At 36.8% G+C, this 21985-nt stretch overlaps 1 protein-coding gene across 14 annotated transcripts in view; it reads right to left on the bottom strand.

The window, feature by feature from the left end:
* Positions 1-21985, bottom strand: part of CSNK1G3 (casein kinase 1 gamma 3) — a 109393-nt gene that overhangs the window by 28805 nt on the left and 58603 nt on the right. For 9 of the 14 annotated variants that reach the window (XM_084881822.1, XM_084881832.1, XM_084881830.1 and 6 more), the window contains 6 exons: positions 14898-15046; positions 12763-12997; positions 4539-4624; positions 4345-4429; positions 2403-2551; positions 715-810 (listed from right to left, as the gene is read on the bottom strand). In XM_084881822.1, coding sequence (XP_084737948.1) covers positions 715-810; positions 2403-2551; positions 4345-4429; positions 4539-4624; positions 12763-12997; positions 14898-15046 — 800 coding nt within the window. The remainder of the gene's footprint in view (positions 1-714; positions 811-2402; positions 2552-4344; positions 4430-4538; positions 4625-12762; positions 12998-14897; positions 15047-21985) is intronic. The other 5 variants (XM_084881829.1, XM_084881833.1, XM_084881825.1 and 2 more) reach the window with 1 other exon arrangement.

Raw genomic sequence — 21985 nt, 5'->3', positions numbered from 1 at the left:
ATCATGATAACAATAACACCAACCATGAGAGTTGAGATTTATTGAAGGCTTACTATATGCTAGGAATTAACATGCATTATTCCTCTTTTATCGATGACAGAACTAAAGCTTTGAGAGATTAAGTAATTTGCCCAGGTTTAAACCATATCCAAGTATGAATGAATACAGAGACTAAGTGAAATCTTAGACATCATTACAAAATATTTCTTATAGGTTATATTGTTTACTTACTTCTGCATTTCTGCAAAATGTAAAATAGTAACTTTCAAATACTAGAAACTCAGTAAATAATTTATTAAGCTAGACTGTAGATAGAGGGACCAACTGCTATTGCAATTCATTCCAATAAGATATCCAAATACTTCTATTAATATAATGTCAAAAGTTGCTCAAAATTATACCAACTTATACCACTAAATTAGAAATTTATAATTAAATTAATAGTGAATAATAGGGGAAATATGTATTTTCAATTATTAGTGCGTGTATATATAATATTTTATCTGTTGAAGAAAAAAACATGCATTTCATTTTTCCAATATGTATATACCTGTGTATATATACACTTACTCACACATGTAAATACACACACACACACACACACACACAAAAAGCAGTCACCTGGACATGACAAAACACCAAATGCACTTATAAACTGTCAGAAGGTAATACAGAAGCAAACTAAGACATTTCTTATCTAAAGGGGCAGCAAACCTGGTTTTTGGATTGTTGCATCTTATCTCTGTGTTGATGTGCTTCTCTGTTTGATGATAGAGCAGGATCTTGCTGAACTGCCCCCACTGGAGTAGGCTGCAACACAATAGCAATTAGCATCAATACAACCTTTTTCAGAAGTTTTACTTAATATAATTTAGCTGTTTAAAAGACTCAAGGAATAAAGTAAAGCCTTAAAAAAAGACATTCTCACGATATATTAAAGCTAACAAAGACAACACAGCTACTCTTTAAACTGTTTTCAGAATATTTAAATGCTTTATCAAGGATTTATTTTTACTAATTTAACAACAAAAGATCTTCTAATGCTATCATTTCTTTTAAATTATTTTTTCATATAAAAAATATGAAAATATATCTGTTCATGTTTTTTATTTTGAAAGCTAATGTATAAACAGAATAATTTATTTATTAAGGGAACAACTTTTTAAATAAACTATTAAAATTGCATATTGTCACTCAGAAGAGGCCTATAAAATTTTAATTTTCAAGTACAATTCAAAATATAAATTCTTTATCAAAGTTTCTCTGAATTTCTACCATAAATAGCATATATATTCAAATCACTTAGCATTTAAAAAAAAATACATTAAACACTTAGTAAGTGAATTGTTCAAAAATACTTGAACGTGAAAGGTTAGTGGTTTCAAATATGGATAAAAACTTGTTAACAGTGAGCCACAAATAAAGGACATTTTGTAAAACATTATTATTTATTAAAATAAGATTAGCGAGAATACATATTTGATGTTTCAGAAATGGCCTCTTCAAAAAAATATAATGATGTGTTTCTTTAAGTACTAAGCACCAATCCTACAGTTATAATAAAGAATTTTTTTAAGTTATAAAAACTTAGATACAATTTTAAAAACTTACTCCAAGTATCAATCTATTCCAAGAGATAACAGAACTGCTAGAATAATTAAAATATTTTTAAATTACAAATATTTTAAAAGATGGCTAAAGTAAACAGAAAACAAAACTAACTGATCATTTAAAGTAATCACTAGAATATTAGAACAAAAAATATATATATCTGACACCAAGAATTAAATTAGGAATAAAATGTTTTAAAAATCACTCTAAAAAGCAGAGTCTAAATGTAGGGTATTTATAAAATTCAAAGGATAATATATTAGTATTGTGTTACCTAAACTATCCGTAAAAGGGAATAAAATGAACCCTTTTTCAAAAGTATTTGTTTTCAACTCCATTCAGTTGAAGGATCTATACTGTGGGGGAGAAAACACAATAAAATATCTATACTAATAAAAGGGTAATATGCTAATTAGACTGGGAGACCTTTCCGGACAAAACTACAGTGGTGGGGCTGAGGCAGAAACAGTTAAGGGCCATCAGGCCAGGCAGGGTGGGGGGAGGGCAGTTGGAGGCAAGCAGTCTGGCAGGGGGGTGGTTGGGGGTGAGCAGGGCAGCAGTGGGGAAGGATAGTTGGGAGAAGGCTGGCAGGCAGAGTGGTTAGGAGCGATCAGGCAGGAAGGCAGGTAGGCAGGTGAGCAGTTAAGAGCCAGCAGTCCCAGATTACAAAAGGTATATCCAACTGAAGGGTCCCAGATTGGAGAGGTTGCAGGCCAGGCTGAGGGACACGCCCCCTGAACAAATTTTTTGCACTGGGCCACTAGTTTTACTGTATAGCAGAGAGTACTCACCAACTGTTTACCCATCCAGTCATATTCATAATCAAACAGATATCCTTTTCGATCAAACAAGTCAGTAAAAAGCTTTCTTAGGTAGTCATAATCTGGTTTTTCAAAAAAATCTAGCCTTCTTACATAACGAAGATATGTTGCCATTTCTTCTAGAAAGAAAATAAAATTATTTTAAATATACTTATCTAGATACTCATTAATAAATTATTTAAGTGTGTATAAAGCATACAGTAGAAAAATAAAATTCTATATTGCAATTCAAAATTTTATAAATTTAATTACAATGACATTTTTTTAAAAGGGAGGAAATTTCTAACACCTTAGTTAGGGGCAGTATTGGAACCAACTGACCTAGCAAAATAATCCTCAGAAATATAACACAGAAGTTGTTTAATTCTTCTTTTAATTTCTGGTTATACAATTAACAGTCATGCATTCCATTAAAATTCTAATGTATTAGAGATATGTACACTTTTAAAAGGTCATACTCTCCAGAATGAAAAATATATAAAAATCAATAGGCAAAATGGTAAGCAAAACCATGTTTCAGCATGGAAGCACAAAAAAATCACTGTAGTAAGAGATAGTAGGTTGCACCTAGCTGCTTCTCTGATTCAATTCATTCCTGGTAGCCAATAAAAACAGTATCACGCAAAGCTCAATGGGCAGTGAAAGTGGCACCCAGTGACCTTGATCACATGGTGAAGCTCACTATTCCACTTTCTAGCTAATTATCTGGTTAATTTACTTTGGCACCATCATTTTTCTTGCAGAAATGTATATAGGCTTCTTAACTTGCACTCAATCTGCCTACACCTAAACTGCTAGTACTAGTAACAAATATATTTTTTTTAACCCTCTAGTTTTAGATTAAAAAAGAAAAACATATAATTAAAGTTTGCTGACAATGAATAATATAGCAGACTTAGAAAAGAGCTACCAGAGATTATACTGCTGGTATTATTAAAGTAATAATAATACAGGCAAAGTTGTGGATATCAATGTGAGATTAAATTCAGCCTTCTATCTTCAAGTTTGGTTCTCTGTTTTCTCAATGTTATTGCAAGTATTTGAATACATTAGCAACACATTATTCTTATTTATTTTTTATTCTTATTTCTTAATTGATTTAGAAATCTTAAGTTTTTATTGGTTTGAGTTGCTGTAAATCTACATGAAAGCTAAACTATTTGAAAACTTGACTAAATCATACATCACATACCTACGTTGAGCTGGACAATGAGACTCAAATGACTAACATTATACACTGGAACTTTATAGTTGCTATTTCTTAGCAAATATTTTTTAAATTCTTATTGTTTAAAGTATTACATATGAATCTTTTTTCCCCCATTGACCTCTCGCCACTCACCATACTCTCTCCCCTCCACCCCCGCACATGTCCTCATCGCCCCTATTGACTGTGCCCATGGGTTATGGGTTATGCTTATATGCATGCATACAAGTCCTTTGGTTGATCCCTCTCCCTCCTTCCCTTCAACCCCCCTTCCAAATATTTTAACTTCTTAAAAGTATTTTATTGAAGAAAGCATTACTTCAGCTGGTATAGGTCTGCATTACAAAAGATGGGGTTTTCTTCTACTACCCTGTTTCCCCGAAAATAAGACAGTGTCTTATATTAATTTTTTCTCCCAAAGTTGCACTAGGTCTTATTTTCAGGGGATGTCTTATCTTTCCATGCGCTAGGTCTTATTTTTGGAAGATGTCTTATTTTCGGGGAAACACGGTAATACCATCTTAACAAAGCAAATATAGAAACTGACCCTGTGGTCTGTGCATCAAATGCTGACATCTTTTAAATAATATTTTGAGCTCAGTTTTTTAAAAACATGAAAAAAGGGTATTTATAGACTTAAACAATGATTAACAGTTCTGGTCTTTTGTGTATGAGAATATGGATCAATGTGGCATCATTTATTACCTGGAAAATTTTCACATAACATTTCTATTGGTGTGGCTCGTTTTGTATCTCCAATTTTCTGATACCTCTCTTTTAGTGTGTCAGCCTAAAACAGGAGAAGAAAAAAACCTTGAGAAAGTGGTAATTTTAAAATTAAATACTTGCAATATATTAACAATTTCTAAAATTCAACAAGGAAACATAAAAATGTTTACCTTTAAACCTTGCCAAGGAAGACTTCCTCTAAGAAAATACATGAACATATGACCTAAAGCTTCTAAGTCATCTCTTCTACTTTGTTCTGAAATATAAGAAGAATATAAATTTCACTTGCCTCTTCCAGTTAAGAATGCAAGAATGGAGAACTAATTCCTCTGTTATATACCAATTAATTCCTAAAAGTTTAGTATATAATACATATTATAGATCTAGTGCTTATATGTAACAAAGTCTTATCTAGTGAAACAATAATGATTTTAACATTAAAATTATCATACATCTTTAAAATATGCTATATTTCTGGAGATGCTATTGAGGACTTATTTTTCTCCTGAGATATCTATTCATAGGAACATAAGGCAAGGAGGGAAAGGTTCCATGGTCAAATAGAGTCACTGCGTACTAAAGCTCTGTCTTAAAGATTCAGAATGTAACATATGAAAGATTCTGGGAAAAAGCCTAGAGTTTTTCCCTAAAAGATTAATGCTAATGTTAACCTTAAACGTTAAACCCTAAAAATGTCTAACTTCATTTAACCCTGATTTCCTAAATTTATGAGCACAAACTTCCATCCCACAAGCATCAATGATTTTAAAAACAATTAGTATTCTCTATAATGTTTTTTTAAAAATACTTGTGTTTGATATACCCCAAGATGCATAACCCCTCCAAAAATGTACTGCTAAAAACAATTGTCATTTTCAAATTGCTATTATTGTTTTAGTAGTAAACTGTTGTATAGCACACAACAAAATGACAATCATAACGGGAAGTATTTACAAATATCAGCTTAGTGCATTTTTTCAGTTTTTTAATCACTGAAGTTAAATTCTTAAAATAACATAAAAAATGCTGACTAACAATAAAAGGAAAAAATAATACTTTAATAATAAAAGGATGTTCATGTGCAAGATGTTCTATACAAATGAATAATCATACTATTTAAGCAATACTAAATGTTTTTGAAAAGTCAAACGAACATTAAAGCTTCAGAAAAGGTTTTAATTTTTGCTATATAATTTCATAACATTCTATAATTGTCTCCTGTAACATGTGCTACAGTTTTAAAATATACATTTGCGCTATTTTTTATTCAATATCTATGCTCCCACCAAATAGTAAGTCCCAAAAGGCCAGATGTCTGTCTACTTGGCTCATTATTCTCAGACCTAGTATAATGGCTGCCCAGAGCAGGCACTTAACACAAACTATTTAAATATATAAATGAATATTTGGAAAGATATACTACTAGATATATGTCCCTTTTCTATAAGTACATGAAAATATCGTTAAAAAATATGCATCAAATCATTAGTAATCAGGGGTATGAGACTGGAGAATGAGACAGGACATTTCAATTTCTCATTTCATATACTAAAAAATGTGATATAATTGGAAGTTTTTCTTCTATTTTGTATTATAACAATACTAAAGGCCTAGTGCATGAAATTCATGCATGAGGTTCCTTCAGCCCAGCCTGCACCCTCTCCAATTAGGGACCTCTTGGGGAATGCCAATTTAGGCCCAATCCCTGTGGACATCGGACATTCCTCTCGCAATCTGGGACCGCTGGCTCCTAATCAATCACCTGCCAGCCTGCCGGATTGCCCCGAACTCTCTGCCTGCCTGCCTGATAACCCCTAACTTCCTCTGCCTGCCTGCCTGCCTAATCACCCCTAACTGCCTTCCCCTGCCAGCCTGATCACCCAAACTATTATCACCTGCTGGCCTGATCACCTCCAACTGCTTCCCCTGCCAGCCTGGTCACCCCCAACAGCCCTCTAATGCCGGCCTAATCTCACCCAAACAGCCATCCCCCCTGCTGGCTTGATCTCTTTTCCAACTGCCCTCCCTTGCAAGCCTGATCTCATCCCCAACTGCCCTCCCTTGCAAGCCTGATCTCACTCCCAACTGCCCTCTCCTGCTGGCCAGTTCATCCCCAACTGCCCTACCCTGCTTGCCTGACCTCACCCCCAACTGCCCTCCCCTGCGGGCCAGTTTGCTCCCAACGCTCCTCCCCTGACAGCCTGGTCGTCCTCAAACTGTCCTCCCCTGCAGGCCTTGTCGCCCCCAACTGCCTGCTGGCCTGATCTTGCCCCCAAATGCCCTCCCCTGCAGGCCTGATCTTGCCCTCAACTGCCCTCCCCAGCTGGCCTGATCTCATCCCCAATGGCCCTCCTCTGCCAGCCTGGTTGCCCCCACCTGTACTCCCCTGCAGACCTGGTTATCCCCCAAGTGCCCTCCCCTGCCAGCCTGATCACCCCTAACAGCCTCTGCCTCAGCCCCCACCACCATGGCTTTGTCCGGAAGGAAGTGGGACATCCAGAAGATGAATCAGTCTACCCAATCTAATTAGCATTACTTTTTAGTAGTATAGGTAGATTCATAGGATAGGATTGCTTAAATGGAGATGAAAGGTCTTTTTCATCAGGAGATGCTCTTGGCAAACAAAAATGCATAATCCCTATATCTGGACTAAGAGGCAGCCATCTACACTATACTGCCAAACCAGTCAGTCATTCAAAAACCTTACACCCAAAAGTTGTTGCCCTTAAAACCCCTCCTCAGCCCCCACCTTAGGTTCTGCCTTTGCAGTTCACCCAAATTAGGTTCTGACTACTTGGTTTCTATGCTAGTCAGCATCAAAAGCTCTGCCTCATGGCAGCCACTGACTCCTCGCAATTTAGTTCTGATTGGTCGGTTTCTATGCCAATCAGCATCTCCAGGCCTATCTCCGGGCCTGATCCACAGTGGCCTGCTTCTCTCCAGGCCTGATCCGCAACCTGTGCAGCAGCTGCAGATCAGGCTCTGCCTCTCTATCTCCGGGCCTGATCTGCAGCAGCAGAAGCAGCAGCAAGGTCATTAGGCTTCCAGCCCAGCCCCAGGCCAGAGGCTAACGACCTCGCCCCACCAGCCTTGCCCCGCCAGCACCCCTTACCCACCAGCCGCCAGCTTTGCTGTGATAGGAGCCTGTGGGCCGTGGGGTAGGGACCTAGAAGTGCTCCATGCATGTCCTGGTGACTGGTTGACCATCTAGTCATTTAGGTCGTGATGGCCCTGGCCTTTTATAATGTAGATAAGCATATGCTATTGAAAACAGCAAACTTTCAAAATAAGTAAAATAGATTTAAAGTTCTTTGTAAAGCCATTAATGGATGAGGGATGTGAGTAACATGGAAAAAAATCAGTAATGCCTTTCATTACTAAAATTATATTTTATTAGGTACTGGAAGTATTAAGAATAAAAAGTCATGCCAAAAAATTCTGAAGTCTTGCTGAGAATCAGAATCAACCCCTGAATCTTTTAAAAGCCTTAAGTAAGCAGGCCTAATGCCAGAGATTGATTCTTTGGGTACATATGGAATAAAATAATGTACATTTCAGGTATATCTTTTTAATTAATTTCAGAGAGGAGAGGAGAGTTAGAAACATCAATGATGAGAGAAAATGATTGATCAGCTGCCTCCTGCACACCCCCCACTGTGAATCAAGCCCACAAGCCAGGCATGTGCCCTTGAGTGGAATCAAGCCAGGGTCCCTTCAGTCCACAGGCCTCTCTAGTCACTGAACCAAACCAGCTAAAATGTACGTTTTAAAAATTTAGATAATTCTAACGTACAGTCAGACTTGGTAAGCTCTAAAAAGGAAAGTTCTTTTATTGATTTAATTATTTAACATATAATAAAATACACACATTATAGGGGTACAGTTTGATACACTTTAACAACACACATACCTAAGTACCATATATTAAAGGACCTTTTTGTAACTTCCAGTTTGAGGCCACTGTGAATAAAACTGCTATGAACATCCTTATACAAATCTTTGTGTGACATATGCTTTCATTTTTCTTGGGTAAATATCTAGGAATGGATTACTGTGTCATATGGAAATTATAGGTTTAGTGTTATAATGATCTTCTACACTCTTCTCCAAAGGGGTTGTGCCATTTTATATTTCCACCAGCGATGTAGGAAAGTTCCAGTTGCTCCAAAGCTTGTTCGACATTTACTAGTAGTATAGCCAATCTTTTAAATTTTAGCGATGCTGGTGGCCATGAAGTATGAGCTCACTGTGATTAAATCTGAATTCCACTAGAACATCATTTCATGTGTTACTGTTTATTCACACATCTTTTTGTTAAGTGTTCAAATATTTAACAATTTTTTAAGTTCTATTCATTGTTTTACTCTAAAGTTGTAAGAATTGTTTGTATATTCTGGATATGTCATTTTCAGATATAAAGATTACAAATACTTTCTCCCTCATCGGTGTTTTATCTCTCTATCCCTCTCCCTTCCTTAAAAACCCACAAAACTAGAGAATTTCTTGAAGAAAAATTAGAAGAAAAATCTTTGTGATCTTAGGGTAGTCAAAGATTTCCTAGTAAACTGGGCTTCTTTCAAGGAACAAAAGTGTTCATTTTGACACTGACCTCACTCCCTTCAAAAAATTAACCAAAATGGATCACATACTTAAGTATTAACACAAAATTATAAAATTTCTAAAAAAAAAAAAATAACACAAGAAACATGGCCTTAGTTTTGGCAATGATTTTTTAGATATAACATAAGTATAATCCATGAAAGAAATAATGATGAGCTAGACTTCATTAAAATTAATAACTTCAGCTCTGCAAAGACACCATCAAAAGAATGAAAAGATAAGCCGCAGACTGGGAGAAAATATTTGCAGAAGACATGTCTTATAAAGGGCTGTCATCCATAATATATAAAGAATTCTTAAAATTCAAAAATAAGAAAATAACCTGATTGGACTGGGCCAAGACCTTAACAGACACCTCAAAAAAGAAGATATACAGCTGACAAATAAGTATGTGAAAATCTCAGATCATGTAATAAAAAATGCAAATTTCCATCTCTTAGAATGGTGTTTACAACATTGACAACATCTAATGCTGCCAAGAATGTGGAGTAGAAACTCTCATTCATGGTTGGTGGGATTGCAAAATGGTACACCCACTTTGGAAGACAGTTTGAGGGTTTCTTACAAAACTAAATATACTCTGACCATACAATCCAGCATTAAGATCCTTGGTATTTACCCAAAAGAATTGAAAACTTATGCCCACACAAAAACACACACATGAATTTTTATAGCAGTGTTAGTCCTAACTGCCAAAACTTGGAAGCAATGAAAATGTCCATCAGTAGGTGGATAATCTATAGTACTTCTAGACAATAGAATATTATTCAGTATTAAAAAGAAATGAGCTATTGAGTCATGAAAAAACATGCAGTCTTAAATGTTTATACTACGTGAACTATACCAGTCTGAAAAGGCTACATACTATGTAATTCCAAATATATGGCATCTGGAAAAGGAAAACTATGGAAACAGTAAAAAGACCACTGGTTACCAGGCGTTGGAGGGAGAGAGGATTAGGTAGAGCAGAGAAGATGCTTAGGGAAATGGAACTACTCTGTATGATGTTACAATAGTGATACATGTTATTATAAATTTGTCCAAAACCACAGAATATACAACACCAAGAACAAACCCTAAAGTAAACTATGAACTCTAGGTGACAAGGATGTATCAATGTATGTACTCATACATCAATTTTAACAATTGCTCCCCTCTGGTAGGGAATGTAACCAATGCATGTTTGGGGACATGGGGTCTAAGAAAAATCTCTGTACCTTCCACCTAATTTCTATTAATCTAAAACTGCTCTTTAAAAATGTCTACCTTAAAAAATACTATTTAAATGCATTTTCTCTAAATTTACTTAGATAAAGGTATACATCCTCCCACTCTCCAACTGATATACCACTATATACAATAGCAATCATACAAAAATGATGGCCCTGGCCTAGCCAGTGTGGCTCAGTTGGTTAACCCATCCATCAAGAGGTCACTTCTTCAATTCCTGGTCAGGGCACATGTCCGGGTTGCAGGTTCCATCCCCTGTAGGGGGCATGCAGGAGGAAGTGGACCAATATTTTTGCTCTCAGATCAATGTTTCTCTCTCTCTCTCTCTCTCTCTCTCTCTCTCTCTCTCTCCCTCCCTCCCTCCCTCCCTCCCTCCCTCCCTCCCTCCCTCCCTCCCTCCCTCCCTCCCTCTCTCTCTCTCTCAAAAAAATCATATTTAAAAAAAATAACATTGGGCAATAGGGAAGTTGTGAGTTCATGTCTCTCAATAAAATGGTGATGAACCTCTGTTGGTTGTTATAAAACAGCTTGTTAATAACCACCAAGAAATGGAAATTTCTCACAACTAAATATACGCGTGCCAGGTTTTAATAAATGACACAATCTTAAAAGTTAACTATCCAATCATATTTTAAATCTATTGAGAAAAGTGTGCTACTGAAAGCACTCCCCACAAACACTTCCTAAACCCAACTTGTGCTTTATAATTTTAGGTGTTTGAAACTTACTTTTCTTAAAGAAGGGCAAATTTACATTTTTCAGGTATTTTCAGACATCTGCAAAGAAAAATACCATGAGCCTACTATCAGGCCAGCTGTCAGGGAAGATGCCAAGTGCTATTTAGTTCTGAATGAGCAGAAGCAGAGACATGCAGTATACAGCTTGTAAGTCTGGGGAGACCAGTAAGACTTGGGCTAAACTAGGAGTTGGAAGTTGGATCAGATGACTTATAAGGACCTGTACAAATTATGGTCATACATTGTAGGTACATTTGAGCAGTGATGATGGATAATGTATGTTCCTGTCTATTCTCCCTTAAGAAGATAGAATCTAAAAGCAGAAATTTAAGTTTGGCTTCCTCTGATATGAAAACCAACCATAACGTAAGACTTAATAATTACTGTAAATACAACTTAGAACTGAATGTTTTTAAGAAGTCAGAAAAGTAATTCAATGGGAAAGAATATATTATAAAAAGAACTTCGCCCAGCCAGTGTGTCTCAGTGGTTGAACTTCGACCCAAGCACCAAGAGCTCGCTGGTTTGATTCCATGAGTCCATACTGATAGAAGTCAATAAAGGGGGGAAGAGAAAGCTTTTGCTTACATCAAAATATCAACTAACTACATAACTGATGGAGTTAGAAAATCATCAATGGATGCTAAATCTAGTGGATAAAAACGTGATGAGGAACAACATGTTTACAAAATCTCAAAGATCTACTTACAAAACACTTTTTAATAACAAAGGGAAAATACAATAAGAAACTGTTAAGTAGAGACAATTAGCAGACACTATCCTAAACAAATGATCAAGATACTTGAAACCAAGTGACATCATGTACCTCTTGACATTTTGCAGTGAGAACATATCACTTCTATGATACTTGTGCTAAGAATGCATACCAAAATATAATCATGAGGAAATATCAGACTGACACAAATGGAGAGCATTCTACAAAACAGTCATGAACAATGAAGAGAGGGGAGGAACTGGTCCAGATGAAAAGAAGCTAAAGAAATATGACAAATAAATGATAATGTGTGGTCCTGGACTAGGAAAAAAATAAAAGCTGTAAAAAATCCTGTGAGGTTGATACTATTTTATTCTTTTTACAAATAAGGAAACCAAAGTCACATAGCTAGTACATAGGAAAAGTAAACAGTACCGCTAAGGTATGTCCTCTTAGAATTCATTAAATATATTAGGCATTTGTTATTTCCTGGCTAACTGTATCAAAGTGCTATATTCTCAATCAAAAATATTTGCACAAACTAAATTCAGTTAGAATTAAGTATTCTATCATATCCTTTTAACAGAAATAATCACATGCATCATCCTCACTATACCAATGTTGAACATTTCAAATTATATTTTTTTAAAAGATATACTGAATGCAAGGATATCTGTTATTCATTTACTCTAGAACAACTAATTTTAAAAAATGTTTTATTAAGCCTGACTAGTGTAGCTCAATGGTTGAGCATCAACCTATAAACCAGGAGGTCACAGTTCAATTCCAGTTGTGGACTCGATCCCAAGGATAGGGTGTGCAGGAGGCAGAGGATCAATGATTCTCTCTCATCATTAATGTTGCTATCTCTCTCTCCCTCTCCTTCCTCTTTAAAATAAAATAAAAAAATGTATTTTTAAAAACAAAGTGAAATAAAAAAAAAATGTTTTATTACATATAAATAAAAGCTAGATGTGATAAATAAAAATTATAATAATAGCAGTTGTAACCTGCAAAAATTGAACCATAATAACAAATATTAAAACTCACACCGTTAGCATAGTTACTAAATTTAAACAAAAGTACACATACCTTTTCCTAAATGTGTATTTATGCTCATATATCTAGCTGTTCCTGTAAGGCTCTTGTGCTCTCTGTATGGTATGTGTTTCTTTGTCTCTGGATCAATATATTCCTTCGCCAAACCAAAATCTATAATATGAATAACTTGCTGGGTTTTATTTCCTGGTCGTCCTATTAAGAAGTTCTCAGGTTTTACATCTCTGTATATCAAGTTCTTTGAATGAACATATTCCATACGAGAAATCTTGATTTTAAAAAGAGAAGGAAGATAAACTTTATTTTAAGCTTTTGACTAGCATAAAAAAACATGATAGAGGCAAGACAACTTTCATAATAAAAACATTAAAAAATCAGAAATTGTTTCAACCCTTTAAAAGTAACATATCGATCTATATATATACTCAAATATATACCTGATTATGATTAAAATTCTTTGCTTTTACTATTAATGTCACTTATAAATGAACATGTTTGAATTTTATGAATTCCTTTCAAATCCATAAGCCTGATTTAATCTACATTTTAAGATAATGCTATATCATAAAATCGAAAAGCTTTACCAACACTAAATCTTGAACTCAAAATATAAAGACATATTCACAAAGTTGCAGTTTATTTTTCCTCATCAGTTAAGTAATCAAGCAACTTTTACAATCATATTTTAAAATCTTAAAAAGTCTAAACTGTTAAATAAAAACAATTAACAGAATACCCTTTAGTAAATCTTCTTTTTGTAACTTGTTTTCTTTATATTTTCTTTAGGTATGAAATATTTTAAAAGGTCTTAAAACTTTAAAATGTTCAAATATCTTACCTAATAAAAGAGAAACATGCAAATTAACCATCATCTGCTATGCCCACAACCAATCAGAGTATGCAAATTAACCCAACAAAGATGGAGGTTAATTTGCATATTCAGGCTTGGAGCAGTGTGAAGCCTGCTATGAGGGGAAGGGAAGCCGTAGAAGGAACTACTAGAGTGGTGCTCCAGACAGATGGGAGGACTTGCCGGCTCTGGGGCGGCGAGGGAGCGAGGATTTGCCGGCTCCCAGGTGGCTGGGGGGCGGTGATTTGCCAGCTCCCTGTGGGCTGGGAGTGAAGCCAGTGGAAGGAAGGCCTATTCTTGCACGAATATTGTGCAATGGCTTCTAGTAGTCTAATAATGATACAGTACATTTTTATTGTTTTACACATTTTCAAACAATGTTCAGTGTACAAACTATCACAAATAGAACATTACAAATAAAATAAAATTGCATCATTTAGTGGTAATCACAACTGACAATTCAATATAAATATACTATAAACTCAGGTCATTTTAGTTGGTTAACAAATATTGGATCATATAGTATATAATATTCTATACCCTATACTTTTAGTTAATGATAATATTATGAGCATTTTCCAGGTCATGAAACTTTCTTTTAATACACACTTTGCATTAAAAATATGTATTATTTTAAATGCATACTTTACTATTATATGGCTATTAACAACCTATTCAACTAATCCTGTTATTTCTATACATTTGGGTTGTTTCCACTTTATTATAAATATCTTTGTACAAAAACCTTTAAGTACAGCTGAATACTTCCATAGGACAAATTCATAGAAATGGAATTAATGAGTCAATGGAAAAAAACAACTTTAAGATTTCTGCACCACGCTTCTATTGACATTTATTTCAAAATTGCCTTAAAATCCTCTTCTAGATTTGTTTTCCCAAAGGTTCACTAAACTTAAATAATTTAGAAAACTTCTCATTAGTTTGTTTCCTCTTTTTTTCAGCCATCAGAATTTATTACCAAGATTTAAATTCCAAGATTAAAATCCATGTCTTTGAGGGTTTTCTTTTCAAAGTATTCATCTTCTAAATGAAAAGAGCTAGAAACAACCTAATTCTCAAACTGAGTATTCTGATCTTAAAGCAATAAAATATTGTTTCATAAAAATAAAATACTGCACCTGATTCAATTATTTTAAGTTACATGCGTCCTAAAAAGGCAACAGGAAAGCAGAAACATTTGTATTAAGTTGAATGCCCTGAAAGATTATGTAGCAAAACTTGAAACCTTTCATATAAATTTGTGACTAAAGAACCACACAATTGTTCAAATGACTTCAAAGCACCCTGCTTTACTTACCAGTTGGATAGCTATCATGAGAACTGTTTTAAGAGAAAATGTTCTATCACACAAATCAAACAAATCTTCTAAACTAGGTCCCAGCAGTTCCAGCACCATAGCGTTGTATTTACCACAAGGGCCAAAATAGTAAACTTGAGGTATACCATCTGAGGGGGGAGAGGGAGGAAGAAGAAGAAAGGATTTTAACAATTTCCTCGTCTTTGATATCAAACTTTTCTTCCTAGAAAATTCAATTTAAAAATTAATTTTGTAGTTTCAAGAACAACAGCAGGAGTTTTACATTTCCCATGGATACAATAAAGTTTTCCTGACCCAGCCTTCTACTAGAGTGTAGCCTGGTTACACTTCCACAGCAGCTGCATGACTGAACTACATTACAAACAGTGCTTCATTGTTGGTCTCTACCACCTCATCAAAGACAGGAACTGGGCATTTTAGTCTTATATTTCCATGACCTAGAGAAATGCTTGGCACCTAGGAATGATTTGATTTTCACTGAACAAAAGAGTCACTGTTCTCTTTAATAACACTGTGGCAGGCATAACGCTGAGATCAGCCTCCAAGAGTCCCATCCTCTGGTGTATACACCCTGCACAATCTCCTCCCTCTAAGTGTGGGCAAAAATCCCAGGTTTCACTTTTGATCAGGTGTTATATGGCAAAGGTGATATAATTAATACCCCTATCAGTGGACCTTAAAGTAATCAAAAGTATTCTGATGGGCCTAACCTAATCAGGTATGTCCCTTAAAAAGAGGGTCTAGAAGTCAGAGACCTTTAGATTCAAAGCTCAGAAAAGCTTTCTTGTTGACCTTAAAGAAGAAAACTACCATGTTCTGGGGAAAATCATATGCCAGGAAATGATGGGAAGGCTCTAGGAACTGAAGGACTTGGTCCCACAGCCATGAAGAACAGAATTCTGGGAACAGCCAGTGAGCTAGGAAGAGGACTGAGCCTCAGGTAAGATTGCAATCTGGGTTTACATCTTGATTTCAGCCAGGCAAGACCCTCAAAAGAGGACCCAGCTAAGCCATGCCTGGACTCCTGACCCCTGGGAATTGGCAGAAGATCTACTGTTCTATGCCACCAGGTACTGAATAATTCATTATTCAACAATACAAACTAATCAAACTTCAAATTTAAAGCCTAAATGCATAGAAATCATCTGTACTTTTAGAGCTATAAGAGACTCCCAAGTAGCAAATATAAATAGGTGATCAATTTATCTTAACACTGCATTTATCTATTCATCATGAGGAAATGAACTTCTTCCATCTTAAATGTCTCAGTTTTACTTACAAGTGATATCAGATTTTTTAGAAGGGAAAAAATCTTTTGAATAAATCCTTTCCATTTTTTTTTTTTAAGTAAAGAGCTTGGAAAACACAACTTTATTCTCTGTTCCCTCTATCGTTGTGAATATTTATTGCAGGGGCATAACAGAAAACATTCAACTAGAAGCCAGGACTACTAGTTTCATAGTTTATCCCAATATTAACCATTTAACCTCTCAAGGAGGTTTGCATTGGCTTATCTATAGTACTAGGAGCCCAATGCACGAATTTGTGCACCTTGAAAGGAACTGTGGGCTCTGGGGCTGTGGTGTGCAGAGGGGCAGGTCTCAGCCCATCCTCCAGAGCCAGTGTGAGTGGGGCTGGTGCCAACAGAAGGTGCAAGCACCCGGTGGGACTACGGCACACACTCAGGAGCAAAGAATTTTTAGTAACCACCAGAGGCTCGCCCCAATGACAGCGACCAGCAACCCTGCCTTGGTCTGGCACCCCACTCACCTGCCCCACCATCCCACCACAGCTGACGCCTCCATATTCATGCTCTGCCACCTACTGTTGACACCCACCATGTACTGCATGTATCCCTGGTGGTCAGGGTACGTCATAGCAACCAGCTGTTCAGTTGTTCTGCCATTCGGTCTATTTGCATATTAGCCTTTTATTATATAGGACTAGTGGCCCAATGCATAAAATTTGTGCATGGGTGTGTGTGTGTGTGTGTGTGTGTGTATGTGTGTGTGTGTGTCCGTCCCTCAGTCTGGCCTGGACCCTCTCCAATCTGGGACCCCTCAGGGGATGTTCGACTGCTAGTGTAGGCCCGATCCTGGCAGTCAGACATCCCTCTTGCAATCTGGGACCACTGGCTCCTAACCTTCACCTGCCTGCCTGCCTGATGGCCCCTAACCACTCTGCATTCTGGCTTACTCACCCCCAACTGCCCTCTCCCCACTGGCCTTCTCGCCCCCAAAATGCCCCCCCCCCCTTGCTGGCCTGCTCACCCTCAACTGTCCCCCGCTGCTGGCCTGTCACCCCCAACTGCACCCCCTCCCCCCCGCCACTGGCCTTCTCGCCCCCAACTGGCACCCCTTGCCAGCCTACTCACCCTCAACTGCCCCTCTTACCAGCCTGCTTGCGCCCAACTGGCCCCCCCTTTGCCAGCCTGTTTGCCCCTAATTGCCCTCCCACGCTGGCCTGCTCGCCCCCAACTGCCCTCCCCTCCTGGTCTGATGGCTCCTAACTGCCTCTGCCTTGGCTCCACATCATGGCTTTTTTCAGAAGGACATATAGAAGGTCTCCCGGAAGATCTCCCAGTCTTAATTAGTATATTGCCCTTTTATTAGTATAGATTACTAGTTTGGATAAGACCAGTGTTTCTCAAATGTGAATCTGAGTGAGGCAGCAGAATATCTGAAGATAAGGAGGTAAGATAATATAATCAGGGCAGGGATGAAGGGAAGAGGATAAGTTCAATTGCATAGATGGCCTCCTCCCAGAAACAGAGATCCCCATACATGCCCATGTGTATATGTTAGCACCTCCATCTATCTATCTCTCTCTCTCTCTCTCTCTCTCTCTCTTTCTCTCTCTCTCTCTCTTTCTCTCTCTCTCTCTCTCTCTCACACACACACACACACACACACACACACACACACACAGAACTGCAACTGGGAATCACTACTGTAGTATGTTGTAGTATGTATGAATCACTTTTACCAAAGCTACTCTTATCATATGTGTGTCACCTACCCCTCACATAAATGTGGATTAGAGGCTCACTAAAGTTTATTCCAACTCTAAAATACTGCTTTTACAAAGCTACATACATTAAGATCCGAGAGTGGCAATTAAGACTTATGAACAGCCCTCAGCTACTAAGCTTTTAAAATTATTTCTACAGTGACATTTTCCTCTCTATACCATGGGAATTTTTTAATTTTAGCAATGTCTAATAACTCATTTCCACCCTTCAGTTTGTTGCTTCTTATCTGGGTGCAAGGAAACCAGACCATCAAGCTTGTAAGAACTATATATAGAATATAAAAATAAACAGGTCTGACATTCTTCAATGGAAGGGCTGTCAAAGGCTTTTCTACTTCCTCCTGAGTCACCATCTATATCTCTAGTAGTTAAAGTTGTTGTGTAATGATCACTGAATAAGGTAGCAACATATTTTGGTTTATTAAAAGACTGACTTTTTTCAAATGTTTTCAAAGGTTTCTAAAAATGGAAAACCACTTAAGAAATTTGTCATAATCAATTCAACAAATGCTTTTTGAGCATCCTCTATATATTTCCGGGACTGGGCTAGACATAACAGATTATGTGTGAACAAGATGCTATGATCAAGGATGATTTCACCGAGGAAATAAAGTTTAGGTTATTATTTAGAAATCCATCAATGTCACTCACCATAATGACAGATTAAATGTGAAAAAGCATCAGTTCACCTTAATAGGAGCTGGAAAAGCATCTGACATAGCTCTCAGCAGATGTGGAATAGAAGGTCCTCAACCTGGTAAAGGCATCTAAAAAAACTCCCAGCTAGCATCAAACCTGAAGGTGGAAGACTAGGAACAAGAGAAGAATGTCTGTCCACTTTCACCTCTTCTATTCAACAATGCAATGAAGCAAAAAGAAAAAGAAATAAAAGGCATTTTGAAAATGAACAGAGTCTGTTGATTTAAGAAAACCTAAAATATTTGTTCCTATTTGATACCAACAATAAAATTCACGTTTTCAAGTAAAACTTAGAATTTTGCAAAACTTATATCTGCCAAGATGAACCTGAAAGCTTCTGCAATACTTATACAAACCCTTTCTTTTTTTTTTATTTATTTATTTATTTATTTTTTACATATTTTCTTGATTTTTTTTTATTGCCCCCCTCCCTCCCTCCCACACATCCCCTCCCTCCCCATTGTTTTATGTCCATTGGTTGTACTTATATGCATTTATACAAGTCCTTCGGTTGATCTATTATCTCCCCCTGATATCCCTACCCTCCCCACTGTAATTTGACAGTCTGCCTGTTGCTTTACTTTCTCTATATCTGTCTCTTGGTTCATCAGTTTATAAAGATCTTTATCATCCACCGATGTGTGAGGTCATGTGGTGTTTCTCTTTCGTTGATTGGCTTATTTCACTCAGCATGATGCTCTCCAATTCCATCCAGGTTGCTGCAAATGATGAGAATTCCTTCTTCTTTATGGCAGCATAGTATTCCATTGTGTAGATGTACCATAGTTTTTGGATCCAATCATCTGCTGACGGGCACCTAGGCTGTTTCCAAATTCTGGCTATTGTAGATTGTGCTGCTATGAACATAGGGGTGCATATATCCTTTCTGATTGGTGTTTCTAGATTCTTGGGATATATTCCTAGAAGTGGGATTACTGGGTCAAATGGGAGTTCCATTTTCAGTTTTTTAAGGAAACTCCACACTGTTCTCCACAGTGGTTGTACCAGTCTGCATTCCCACCAGCAGTGCACGAGGGTTCCTTTTTCTCCGCAACCTCGCCAACACTTGTCGTTTGTTGATTTGTTGATGTTGGCCATTCTAACAGGTGTGAGATGGTACCGCATTGTTGTTTTGATTTGCACCTCTCGGATAATTAGTGACTTTGAGCATGTTTTCATGTGCCTTTTGGCCTTCCTTCTGTCTTCTTTTGAAAATATTCTGTTTGGGTCCATTGCCCATTTTTTAATTGGATCATTCATCTTCCTTTTATTTAGTTGTATAAGCTGTCTGTAAATGTTGGAGATTAAACCTTTATCAGTGGTAATATTTGCAAATATGATCTCCCACACCGTGGGCTTTCTTGTTGTTTTATTGATGGTTTCTTTTGCTGTAAAAAAGCTTTTTATTTTGAAGTAGTCCCATTTGTTTATTTTCTCTTTAGTTTCCATTGCCCTAGGGGCAGTATCAGTGAAGAAGTTATTTTGGCATACGTCTGAGATTTTGCTACCTGTGGATGCTTCTAGTATTTTTATGGTTTCCCGTCTGATGTTTAAGTCCTGTATCCATTTTGAGTTTATCCTTGTGAATGGTGTAAGTTGGTGATCTAGTTTCATTCTTTTGCATGTGTCTGTCCAATTTTCCCAACACCATTTATTGAAGAGACTGTCTTGACTCCATTGTATATTCGTGCCTCCTTTGTCAAATATTAATTGAGCATAGTGATTTGGGTTGATATCTGGGTTCTCAATTCTATTCCATTGATCTATTTGTCTGTTCTTGTGCCAGTACCAGGCTGTTTTGAGAACAGTGGCTTTGTAGTATAGTTTGAAGTCTGGTATTGAGATCCCTCCTACTTTACTCTTCTTTCTCAGAATTGCTGTGGCTATTCGGGGTCTTTTATTGTTCCAAATGAACTTTTGGAGAGTTCTTTCTAGGTCAGTGAAATATGTCGTTGGTATTTTAATGGGGAGTGCATTGAACCTATAGATTGCTTTAGGAAGTATGGACATTTTGATGATGTTGATTCTACCAATCCATGAACATGGTATGTTCTTCCATCTCCTTACATCTTCCTCTATCTCTTTTTTCAGTGTCGTGTAAATTTTCCGCAAATAGGTCCTTTATTTCTTTAGTTAAATTTATTCCTAGGTATCTTAATTTTTTTGGTGCGATGGTGAATGGAATTGCTTCTTTAGCCTCTGTTTCTGTAGTTTCACTGTTGGTGTATAGAAATGCCATGGATTTCTTGGCATTAATTTTATATCCTGCTACGTTGCCAAATTCATTTATTAAGTCAATTAGTTTTTTAATGGAGTCTTTTGGGTTTTTTATGTACAATATCATGTCATCTGCAAATAAGGATAACTTTACTTCTTCTTTTCCAATTTGGATGCCTTTTATTTCCTCCTCTTGTCTAATTGCAATGGCTAGTACTTCCAGAACTATGTCAAACAGGAGTGGCGAGAGTGGGCATCCCTGTCTTGTTCCTGTTCTTAGAGGGAATGGTTTTAGTTTTTGCCCATTGAGTATAATGTTGGCTGTGGGTTTATCATATATAGCTTTTATTATGTTGAGGTATGATCCTTGTACTCCCACCTTTTTACGAGTTTTTAACAGGAAAGGGTGTTGGATTTTGTCAAATGCTTTTTCTGCGTCAATTGATATGACTATATGATTTTTATCTTTCAATTTGTTTATGTGATGTATCACGTTTATTGATTTGCGGATATTGTACCATCCTTGCATTCCTGGAATAAATCCTACTTGGTCATGGTGTATGATCTTTGTGATGTTCTTCTGGAGTCGATTTGCTAGAATTTTGTTGAGGATTTTGGCATCTATGTTCATGAGGGATATTGGCCTGTAATTCTCTTTCATTGAGTTGTCTTTATCTGGTTTTGGTATTAGGGTGATGCTGGCTTCATAGAAGGAGTTCGGAAGTGTTCCTTCCTCTTGGATTTTTTGGAATAGTCTGAGGAGGATAGGTTTTAGTTCTTCCTTGAATGTTTGGTAAAACTCTCCTGTGAAGCCATCTGGCCCTGGGCTTTTGTTTGCTGGAAGCTTTTTGATGACGGTTTCAATTTCTTCCCACGTCACTGGTCTATTGAGATTTTTAGATTCTTCCTGATTGAGTTTTGGCAGTTTGTATTTTTCTAGGAATATGTCCATTTCCTCCAGGTTGTTTAGTTTGTTGGAATAGAGTTGTTCGTAGTATTTTGTAACAATCTGTTGTATTTCGGTGGGGTCTGTTGTTATTTCACCTCTTTCATTTCTGATTTTGTTTATTTGGGTCCTCTCTCTTTGTTTCTTGGTTAGCCTGGCTAGAGGTCCATCAATC

Source organism: Pipistrellus hanaki, assembly GCF_964339955.1.
Source record: "Pipistrellus hanaki genome assembly, chromosome: 4".
In the NCBI taxonomy this organism is placed as follows: Eukaryota; Metazoa; Chordata; class Mammalia; order Chiroptera; family Vespertilionidae; genus Pipistrellus; species Pipistrellus hanaki.
Note: the sequence above shows the minus strand (reverse complement) of the source record. Positions and strands in the feature narration are given on the sequence as shown.